Here is an 11,622-nt window from a genome sequence, read left to right on the forward strand (position 1 = left end):
TTTAGACAAAGTGAGGAGATTTAATACGTTTTAGAGTGACCAAGAGATGATTCAATTCACTTTTGCGTGGATTCTTATGTGGAACTGCAGAATTAAAACTCACATGCCTATTTATGCTTTATATACATACTTGTTATAATGTTTTATAATCTAGTATAGTGTAGTTATGGATCATTAGGTTACAAGCAGTCATAAATATCCAAAATGACTCATTAGGTCAAATATCAAAGTACTTCGTAATCGCTGGTCAGTCAGAACATTTCAAGTATCATAGGATATCATAAAACACATATTTGTAATATTTTATAAAACTGTTATAATCAATCATCAATAGTTGTGATGCTTTACAATGTGATTATAAGGAACACTAAAGTCAAGTTGAAATGTTAAACTTTGGGTATTGTTGATGCATTACATTTTCTTTTTTGCTTTACTTAAAGCAAACATGACATTTAAAGTGACTTTATACTTTTTTCATTCATTAAGTATAATGACTATGGGAATTTGAATACATATTGATCCAGCCACAACAATGTCAGTGAGTGGCCAGCATTTAATAAGTATTGTGACACAAAAAGAGTTGCTCTAGTTTCTCATAATTATTGTTATACATCATTATATAAAATGATGAGCACTTATTATTACGGTTAAAAAGTGCTATAAGCTAATAATATGGCATTATAAGTATGGTTTATAATGTATTGTAAAGTATTGGCAAAACATGTTTTAGGTATTTACTCCTTTATAGAAATACTACACACTTTTCAGTGCAAAATAATGTGTTCTAAGTTCTTTAAGAAACAAAATATATATGTTGCACATTTGTAAGTTCTGACCTAATCTTTGAAATTCCATGAATATGAAACCATGAACAGCCCAAATGGTCGTGGGTTGAGTGAGTGTGTGCCTCTGGAGGTGCCACTGTGTGAAGCTGTCAAAGGGAGGCCCTGTCTTCTGCTGATGGGCTGCCAGGTCTCTTCATGGGTTGCCAGATTTAGGGCAACATGCTGTTGGAGGAGCGTTGTCTCCGGAGTGTGAATGAGAGGCACCTGTGACCCGGGGTCGCGCTCTGCTTGTGGCCCGCTGAGTGAGCACCACGCTCAGGACACACGCTGGGACTGTCAACTTCAACTCTCCGCTAAATGGACAACCGGCTCCGCAGGGCTGACGCTAGGACTGCAAATCACCATTATTTTCAATATGATTAATTGTTTGGTCTATAAAATGGCCGTTGTAATTTCTCAAATCTAAGGTGATGTCTTCAAAATATCTTGTTTACTCCAAATAGCCCAAAAGAAATCCCTTTATTATGATATAAAACAAACCATCTTATATTTGAGAGGTTGAAACGGCATGTTCTGCCACATTTGCATGATACATTACTTGCAATACATTTCATTAAAAAAACGTTATTTTTCTCTCGATCCAGTTAGCGATTAGTTGACTAATTGTTCTATAACAGACTTATATATACAAATCAAACTAGATTCACGGTCTGCTCAGTCAAAATGTTGAATTGTATGAATGAATATCAGTTATCACTCTGGTGGCAGATGATGCAGGGGAGACATCTCAAAAAGTAACATCTCATACTTAATCCATGAGTTATACCAGTATCTTGTTTGGTCTGCTCTTCTTTTAGCCCTGTCTCGTGGCCTGATCTATTTCGGCATGATTTCCCATCTGGCACGCCTGCATGTGTCAACAGACCCTCGTCGTCTCGGGCTCAGCGCCGCCTCTCAGGTTCCTCACCTCATTAGAGAAGAATTTACTTCCAGCCAGAAAGCAGGTTTCACCGTCGCAAAAGTGAATGATGAGGTGTGGACAGGGCACACAGCAGGGGGGCTATATTTAAACGGCTGGTGTATGATCTTAATTGACAAAATGTTTCAATAATCTGAGATGAAGTCAAACTTTTAAGCACTTTTAATGATAGCCTCCACACTAATATAAATCTGTTTTTGAGGGAGGAGAAAAGACAAAGACGCCATGCAGCAAATATTGTACTAAACATCATAGAAACATTTTATTACTCTCTACAAAAATACAGTGCTTTTCAAGAACTTTTCAAACATTTTCTGTCCTCCTGTCCATACAAAATCACAGCAAGCAAAGACATGAGGAGAATCTCCTTATGTCCATATATTCTTCTTATGTTGTTTTTCAAAAACATTTACAAAATGTACAAAAATATGTTCTTTTGGGTCCCAAAGGTGGAGCTGGTTTCCTACCAAGGTCTCCACACAGAGTCTGAGGTGACGGGAGGAGCAACAGGTGACATGTGCGGGCTGTTCTGTGCCCCCAGAGGCATGAGAGCAGAGCTGGGGACCAGAAAAGCAAACTGTCCATCCGGTGTGGGGACCACCTGGAAGCCCCCGTACAGCTTCATGGCCTCTGGGGAGGAGAGCATCGCTGAGCCACTTTTACAGGACATCTGTGGGGCGGGGGCCACAGGGGTCTGTGTGCCGGTCTGCCCGAGTCTCTGCGCCCCTGGGTGAGGCGTGTAGAAGTTCACGGCGTTGATTTGGGTCACGCAGGCTGCCAGGTGGCTGAGGAGACGGGTCCTCACCTCGGTGTTCAGCCCTTCACACGAGGACAGGAAACGGGTGACCTCTCCTAAACACTCGCTGAACCCGGCGCGGTATTTACCCAGGACAGAGGGGTCTGGGTTCACAGCAGCTGGAGAGGAAAATACAAATATATACATTCATTTAGAAAGATACGTGTGGAACGATAGAGAGAAAAAAAATTAAAGAATTAAAGAAATAAAGGAATAAATAAAAGTGGAAATATATCGGCCAAAAATTAAGAAAGTTATTTAAGCATTTTCCTTTTTTCACATAATGTTTCTTAATATTTCTGTAGATACTTTGCAAAAGTATAGATCCATTTAATCTTTGCAAATATATTACTCTATTTCTGTTGATTTTGTATTGTTTTTTTATTTTTAAATAATTGATTTTGAAAGCAATAAGAAAAGGATTATAAAAAGAGAAACAAATAAATAAATTACATTATAAAAAATACATGAAATAAGTCATTTTTATGCAAAGATAAATGAATCTACATTCTTAAAAATATATACAGAAATGAATTATAATTCTTAAATAAGTTATTATCTGTATTGCACCCCTATCAAGGTGAGATTGATAGAGAATAACACGTGATTAAGAGTTTATGAATAGAAAAAACACCATTAAATAATTGACAAATTGGCTAATTTGAATAATAAAAAAAACACTTTATTCATTTATTCTTTCAGATGATGTCTTGTGAAAACAAGTCTTAAGGAGAGCACACCAGCTGTGGGGGCAATACATCTTGGATAGCGCGGGAACATGTTTACCATCTAAAGTTAGCCATCCCAGAATGACTGCACGCACATCAGCAAAGGGAGCTAAGACATACCAGCCATCTGAAGCCTCTGCAGGTTCCTGAGGTGCTTCACTGTCATCTCAAGGATGTCCGCCTTCTCCAGCTTGGAGTGTCTGGAGCTCTAAACACAGAAAGTGACGGTTAAGTGATGAATTGCTCATTTAGTTGGTTATTTCAGGTCATATTTAAATAAACACCCAGCTCCTTACATCTTTCTTCAGTGCGTCCAGGATGAGGGTCTTCAGCTGGCCCAGACTCTCATTGATGCGCGCGCGTCTCCGCTTTTCCATGATTGGTTTCGAGGACTTTAAATAGACAATAAAAGCAGTTGAGAAGACAGTTTCAAATAAAAATAAAAGTTGGAAAAGAGATGTAACGGGGACAGTTGTGCTACCTTTCTGCTCTCGGACAGACTTCGGGGTTTCTCCGGTGTGGAGTCCGCACTGGCCGGTGAGGCAGCCGCGGCGGAGGGAGAGGTCCTCTCGAAAGTTCCGGCTGGCATCTTCAGGTTTTCAGTTAAAAAGACTACAAAATAAACTTTATGAACAACAGAAAGAAGCAAAACAACAACAGGTTAGTCCCGTGTGGTGAGTCCCGCCTTCTGCTGGCACACCTCAGAGCTCTGTACCAATGACAGATAAAGTGACTCCTGTCTCCTCGCCGAGCTGTCAGTCCGCTCCTGTTTCCAACGCCTCGGGGTGTATTTATAGAGCGCGAGCCTGCACGCGAGCGGCTCGTGTGTGAGTTCCGCGCGTTTCATCAGTCCGTCCAATGAGCGCGCGAGACACGGTGCCGGGGAGGCGGCGGGCTCGTGCGACCAGGAGCTCCCATTGGCTAGCTGTCAGGATGCTAAAAGCTAATTTACAGAGAAGAGATACTCAGAAACTCCTTATACTGCAGCAAGTTCAGTGTGTTAACTCTCAAATGATAATGTGTTAAAAAAAAAAGCCATGGCCAACAAAATAAATGGAGACAATGTAGTTGTTGTGTCAGAGTGAAGGGGCATATATATTTGTTAGTAACGAGACTCGAACCAGGGACAATCAGGTGGCTACACATACAGTATATCAAATATCACTTAAGTTACTTTGAAGATTCCAATTTAAAGTATTAATACAAAATATGATCAATTAAAAGTGTATCATGAATTATTATAGGATAAATATGTGAAACATGGAGAATAAAACATTGTGGAAAAAAAGCTACTCCTTTATTAGCTTCAACAAAGTGATGAACACATTATGCATCTATACAAATAATTTCCTACATTAAAATATTGTTGAGAAATCGGTCATTGTGCTGAATGAGTACTTTGGTGATGGCTATGTTTTATTTTACTTCTACATCAGTGAAATGTTCTCTTTAACTTATCATTATAATAGATTTGTTTTGCACTGTGGAATTACTTGCACTTTTAAACAAATCAAAAACTACTCTTTACTTTTTTCAAAGAAATATGTTTATTTCAGGTGTACAGCAAAAAAAGAAGCTATTCCACATGTATTTCTGTCACTTTTACTCTTCAGTTTTAAGTAAACCTAAATCTATGGATGTGAGATAACTTGACAACTAAATTATGTTGTTTAACGTTTTGACTTAAAACGGCTGTTTCTGCAAAAGGGCATCAGGATTTGTTTTCCCATTATGTTGAAATTGAATATCATAAAAGCCGTGAAGACAACTTACTTTAGTCTTTACAAATGGTACAGGTTCTTTCTCGCAGTGTGTGTCCGTCACACACACTTCTCGGGGGTCAGTGAATGCGTCAGACCTCGTCCTCTGACACACTCCGGGCCTGATGTCCAGTGAAGAAGAAAATCTGAGACACACTCAGCTGTCCTGGGCTGACGTGAACTCTGACACCTCGTCTGGTATCACAGGTTGGACTCACTGCTGAAGAGCTCAAAGATCTGAAGAGCGGAAATAAGACTATCTTGTTAACAGATATGAGTTTTATATCGGAAAAATATTTCAGGAAAAACCTATATTATTTTTTTTCTTATGTCCATAAATGACTGAATTGATCATTGACATTTTTTTATAATCAGTTCAATCTGTTCTATTTTATACCAATGATATCAGTGCTTTAATTAAAACGGTATAATGTTTGTGAATAAAGAGTAACAGTAGCAACATAACAACATTTATACTTAATTAGCTATTTTTTTGTCAGTAGTTACTCTTCAAAATTAGCCTCAAGATTTATGAGACATTTTTCAGCTGCTTTTATATTGAATGTAAAAGGTTAATTACTACAGTACGCAGGTGTTATAAAGAGCCTAATATTAGCCTTATAGCCTATATTTGCACAGAGCAATACTTATTACTAATTTTTATGTAGGAGCCTGGTTTGCTCAAATAAACACATGAACCCGCATTGTAATGGCTCTCAAATATAAGCCTTTTTATGGTTGTGCATGCACTGATAATAATATATTTTCGTTTTTTTGTGCATGTTTTCTTGAATCTTCTCCAAATTCTTTAAGATTTCGAAGCTTTTATCTGTGTTGATCAATGTAGATAATTGTTTAGATGTTTAAATAAAATAAAAACATAACTGCATTATTAGAATTTGACAATTACATTTGAGAAATGTCCCCTATCCACCAGCGTTTTAAGCAAATTAGACCCTATATATGTTCAACATCACTGAAACCAGACACATGGTGCTTGTTCCCCTGAAACATGGACATCTCTGTCTGGCCTCTGGCTGCCTCTCTCCTCTCTGATGGACTTTAAACGTCTCTGTAAAGCTCCTAAATCCACAGAGGTGAAATGACCCCAGAAGCCAGGTCAGCATCAGCTTCCTCTCTGTGTGGGCGACACGTCTTCAAGCACCAGCAGCTTCCAGACCTGAGTCGAGTCAAATGAAGTCAAGTCAAACCCCCAGCCATATAAGTGGCCATCAGTGTAGATATGTGCACTTTGTGTTGCTCTCTGATAGAAGACAAAGACATTAAAAGAGGAGGAACATGCAGTGGGAAAGTGATGCTGCTCTATCTGTATGGCCAACTGTTCTCCTGGGATCACATAAAGTCAATCTTCTCACTGCGTGTTTTAACAAGATGCTCCTTTGAAACAGCCTTAGGATGTGTTAATGGCAGATGACAGGAGAAGAGGCCTCACGACAATAAATAACATCCTATCAGTGGTGTTTTCACTGCGCCTGCTGCTCCGCCACAAACAAGCCTTTATTGTGCGGATGGTGCTGAGGACTCCAGGTTTATAGGCAGCCCTGATCTGTATCAGTGTGGGAACCCTGGGAGGAAGGGCAGGGAGGATATCAAGGCCTGGCATGTGACTCAAAACAAAAGGAAAAGTTGAGGAAAACACAGACAGGGAGACAGACATAAATATTTTTGGGTTTTGACCTTAAATGTTCAGGTCAAAATCTTTCCTTAGCCTAAACTTTCATCCAAACAAGATAGACGTACAAAGGTGTACAAGAAGCATATTCTCAGAAACATTACATCACATTACATTTCATTTAGCTAACGCTTTTATTTAACCCTTAAATGTTTTTTGTATCCCGGGTGATACAGTCAAACTGTGTCCATATGTAAACTGGGTCTAATAACAGTGTAATATGGTCAAATAACAGTGTTACATGGATATATAATGGGTGTAATATGGGTGTGATATTGGTGTAACATCGGTGTAATAAGGGTGTACTGATGTGTAATGTGTGTGTGATATTGGTGTTATATGGGTCTTATTACAGGGTAATACAGGTGGAATAATAATGTAACAGGGGTGTAAGGTGGAATAATGGTGTATTGGGGGTGTATTAATGTGTAATAGTTAAATAACATTGTAATATGGCTGTAATGTAGAAAATAAATAAATCATTTTCCTATATAGTTAGAATTGTATAATGTAATTGCTCACTTAAGGGTTAAAGCGACTCACAATAAGTGCAAAAAAACAGATACAAACTCTTAACAACAAAAAACCTGCATGTATTCAGTTAAAATGAGCCCGACCATTTAGTGTTGGTGAATACGTTTCAAATGAGCTACTCAGTACTACAACATTATTATTATTTTAGCTTTAATGGCCACATTGCAGTATAAACAGGTGGGATCTCCTTCTGTGACAGACGCGTTACTTAGAGAACTTAGCAGTCTGTATATAAGAGTAACTCGTTCCACCATTTGGGAGCCAGGACAGCAAGATAGCATATCAAAACAAAGTATTTATGCATTCAAGCGACTTCATGTAAGTGCAATAAACCATGAAGATACAAACTGAGAAAAGCAAAAAACCTGCAGGTACATGAGCTTCAAATGAGCCGAAGCCTTATAAGTTCTGGTCCATTCAAATTAAAATTTTAAATTAATAATCAGGTAGTTTATATTCAAAAAGAAAATATTTTCTTTTTGAGCGAAAAAACGAGTTGACAGTCTGGTGTGTCGATGTGATACACACGTTTTTTCGATTTATGTGTATTATTTAATTTGTCCATGTGAATACAGAGAAAAACTCTAATACACCATTTTTTGGGTAAGCATATACACAAAATGTTTAATACTACAAACGTATAAATATTGCAATATAATTGTATCACCTATAGGCTCTCACCTTCTTTGGCAGTGACTTTTATATAAATGAAAATCTAAGATAATTTATTTTCTCAGTCCATAAATAAACATGTCATCCCACACCCCCATTGTACGTGATAGGCTCAGGGGCTGGCCATGATGTTTAACCAATCACAACAGAGCCGTCCAGCTCACCAATCAGAGCACACTGGGCTCTGGTTTCAGACAGAGGGTGAAAAGAGGTGCTCCAAATCCAAATATGACCTCTGAACATTTTTATTTTCTGAGGTCATTTCAGAGATTTTCCTTTTTATTAGACTAGAAGGGCTCTTATATCTGGACATCTGTGACTTCCTCCTAGCAAGTTATTTCACAGCTTGCATGGTTTAATCGAGAATTTCATCTTTGCAGTAGAGTCTCTCTGCAGTCTCCTCTCCATCACCACCTGGTCTGTAAGCTGTGGCCCCCGCTTTCTCCTCCACCCAGCCACCAGCAGCGGGCAGAGAAATGAGCATCCTCATCACCAAATCCTGCAACGCTTCTCCTTTCAACTGCTGGTATGAAAACATCTCAGGCCAGGAGGGGAGGGCACAGACAGAGGGGATCACTTAAACATCTCATCCAGCGCTCAGCTCGCTCTCCGTGCCTCCTTCTCCCTTTGAATCCCCCCTTAAAGAGGGAAGGGGGGTCCCTCCCATAGCAACTCCCAGCCCCCGGCTCTGCCTGCCTTTTGTCCCCCTCCCCAACAGCAGTTTCTGCTCCAGAAGCCTTAGACAAGGCCTCCATTAATTGCGGGCCTGTGTGGAATACACGTGGGACAAAGGGCCCAACAGAGTGTCCGGCCCCCAGACAAGGCTGGAAACAAGTGGTACAGGAATCCTGCAGAATAGACTCGTCCTGGCTGATGTCACTGAATACATTTACCTACCTCAGAGCACATTCACTCTGCGCTTTGTTTTATTTGGACAAAAAAAAAAGAAGGCGAAGGGGGAGGCAGCGGTATCAATGGAAAAGAGAAGCAGGAGCCAGGGGGGGGCTCAAGGATGGGAAATAACTGGTAGTCATGGGGACGTGCTGAATCAAAAATATGGTCGAATTTAGTGGAGGCAGAGATGTAAAAAGGGTGGAGGGCGTTAGATTAAACCCTGCGTGAGATAAGAGAAGGCTGAAAACAGAGGTTTAGTTTCTTTTAGCGCATTCAGCCCTGTTTATACGGCAATAAAGAGTGGATAAAAGAGCGGGAGATTAGGAGACTCATCTAGGCTCATGTTTGTCAACAACAACCTGAGAAGTTTCAAGTCAGCTTATTCCAGTCAGCACACCATGAGAGGATGCTGTGGCAAGGGAAGCTGCGGAGGAAAAGGGGACCATAGCAACGGGTATTTCAGAATAACAACCTGCCATCTGTCACCTAACGTGGTGGGTTCTTTCTTCCTTTTTTTTTTTTAAAGCCAGCATTTAGATCTTCAACTTGGAGGCAAAGGCAATGAGACTGAAGTCTTATTGAACTCTGGGTCTCGTCCTTTGAAAAGGGATCCCAGTCATCGCCTTATCCCTCATCAAATTGAAAAACGCTTTAAGAGATTCTAAGAGAGGCCTCACATTTAATTTTTAAAACCCAGACATGAAAGTGTTTCCAAACCACATTCAGCAAAGTCTTTAAAGCACTAGTTAGCATGTAGATTATATGCATTTCAATGAATTGTCAGAGTATCTAAGTGTATTTACATGTTAATATGTCCAGGGATACTATGGTCTTGAAAAGGTGTTGGGGGAGGTTGGGTAACTGTTATGTTCTCTCTTTTGACCATGGGAATGTGATTTCTTTGTGCCATCAAGGTTCAAACACATTCCTGTCAGGCCATGGATATTATGAGCATTGATTCCCTGCAGCAAGACAACCTGTTGATTCTGGATTCAAACGAAGGCTCCTTCCCATAACATACTGCAAGGTTAAACAGGGAGGTGATTCAGAACAATACATTAGAACAAGCCACCATGAGTAAGGACATATTAAAACCTTTATTATCATGAGATGACAGAACCGGTTTGTATAAATCATTCATAAACAATAAATACCCATATAGTCTCAATGAAGATCTAAATATAAATCTAGAAAGCCTAAAAAGTAGCCTCCCGACAGAAAACTCATATTTTACAGAAAACATAGTCTAGATTCTAATCGTAGTTTAGTACTAGTCTTGGCATTGGCCTAGATAGTCAGGACAGACGAGTCTGGTTTTAGCATCTGTAGCATAGGCTATTAGGACTGACTGACTGAGTTAAGCCTGAGGTTAGAGATGTGTTGATATGGAACAACCTGTCATAATGTAGCTTTAGCTAACTTTTTTGTCTGCTTCACTGTTTGTCCATTACAGTTGCTAACTGTTCGAACTGTGTATCCATGGCTTTGTTGCTAACTTTAAGCTAACTATTTAAACTGTTCATCCATTACTTTAAGCTAACTCTTCGTAACTATTTTCCCGTAGCCTTCTATTTTTTTAGCTAACTCTGCTATACTTATCTTTTACTTTTAGCTATCTTTTTTTAATGTTTATCCATTACTTTGAGGTTATTATAATTTGGACATTGTATCAATTACTTTCAATACCTTTTAGCTAACTAGACCATCTATCTTATAGACTTTTAGTACTTCAACTGTGTATTAATTACTTTTAGCATTACCATTTCCTTGTGGTTAATTGTTAATTAATTTAGGAGTGTCCTTCCTATCCCTATTCTCCCTAGTTTTTCCCTGTTTTTTTATGAGCACCTGACACACCCTTTTTCTACGGAATACAATGCTAACGACAATCTCTCTTTCTTATACTCTAAAGTTAAGTTAGCTAGTGTTTGAGTTAGATCTTTGTCTCTCTGCTGGATCGCCTTGAGTTGGCTGTTTCATATCAGCGGCGAGCCAAAAAGCTTCAACAAGCGCCCTGCTGATGCACTGCCATGCGGTGCTTATCCTCATCCAAGCTTAGTCCATATCCATGAGTGTGTTTGCATTGGGATTTATGAATGTGAAGATGGCCCATTCTTGCCTCTCAAGATGACTCACAAGACCAGCATTTTGGCCACTTACGCTGTGAAAGCAGCCTGGGGGATGCCCTTTCAGCACTCGAGGACCTCTGGCTGAGTCCCCTTCACACGGGAGATCAGCCTCACTTGGGAAAAAGTCCCTGCTCTTTACGGGGGAGCTGTCCTGAGGGATGGCGCGCTCCTTGTCCCGGGGCCTCCCTTCTTCACCTGCCGGCTTAGCGCTCATCGCTTATGCACATAATCCCTGGTTAGTGCATGTGATCCACCAGCCCGGGCCCAGGCCCCCGGGACTCCCCTGCTCACATGCTTGCTGTGTGGCTCCTGGGTGGCCATGACAACTCTCATCTTCTCATGACAGTTAGGCCTCAGTCATGGCTCTAAGTCCCTCTTCAGTCTCTGTGTGTCTTTTTCTGTCCGCTGCTTTCTGTCTCCTAAAGCCCTCCTCTGTTTGTGTGTTGCTCTATCTATGGCTCTCTGTGTCTCTTTTCTCCCACTGTGGCTGTTCCCATGCTTTGGCCCCGGCTGAGCCTGAGAAAGCGGCTATAACTCAGCAACCGTGTGGCACCTTCAGGGGCCACAAAACGCATTATAATGCCGTTCTATTATCAATTTAAACTGCAGATTGTGGACCAAATGAAGACCTGACCTGGTTTTTTATTGTGAG

General features: G+C 40.2%; 1 protein-coding gene across 1 annotated transcript; it reads right to left on the reverse strand.

Moving 5' to 3' along the window:
• Positions 1 to 1,976: 1,976 nt before the first annotated feature.
• On the reverse strand, positions 1,977 to 4,067 carry LOC117488889 (transcription factor HES-1-like). Its single transcript, XM_034138042.1, has 4 exons — positions 3,770 to 4,067; positions 3,585 to 3,680; positions 3,409 to 3,496; positions 1,977 to 2,679 (listed from the first exon to the last, which is right to left on the reverse strand). The coding sequence occupies exons 1-4, from the start codon at positions 3,875 to 3,877 to the stop codon at positions 2,228 to 2,230; spliced, it is 744 nt and encodes a 247-aa protein (XP_033993933.1). The 5' UTR covers positions 3,878 to 4,067; the 3' UTR covers positions 1,977 to 2,227.
• Between the last annotated feature and the right edge of the window lie 7,555 nt (positions 4,068 to 11,622).

This window comes from Trematomus bernacchii, unplaced genomic scaffold (genome assembly GCF_902827165.1).
Source record: "Trematomus bernacchii unplaced genomic scaffold, fTreBer1.1, whole genome shotgun sequence".
Classification (NCBI taxonomy): Eukaryota; Metazoa; Chordata; class Actinopteri; order Perciformes; family Nototheniidae; genus Trematomus; species Trematomus bernacchii.

Excerpts from the sequence above, each read along its gene's own strand:
- LOC117488889 (XM_034138042.1), bottom strand. The coding sequence starts at position 3,877 with ATGCCAGCCGGAACTTTCGAGAGGACCTCTCCCTCCGCCGCGGCTGCC. Across the intron at positions 3,681-3,769 it reads GTCTGTCCGAGAGCAGAAAG|TCCTCGAAACCAATCATGGA; the intron begins GTAGCACAACTG and ends GTCTATTTAAAG. Across the intron at positions 2,680-3,408 it reads GCAGAGGCTTCAGATGGCTG|CTGCTGTGAACCCAGACCCC; the intron begins GTATGTCTTAGC and ends TTTCCTCTCCAG.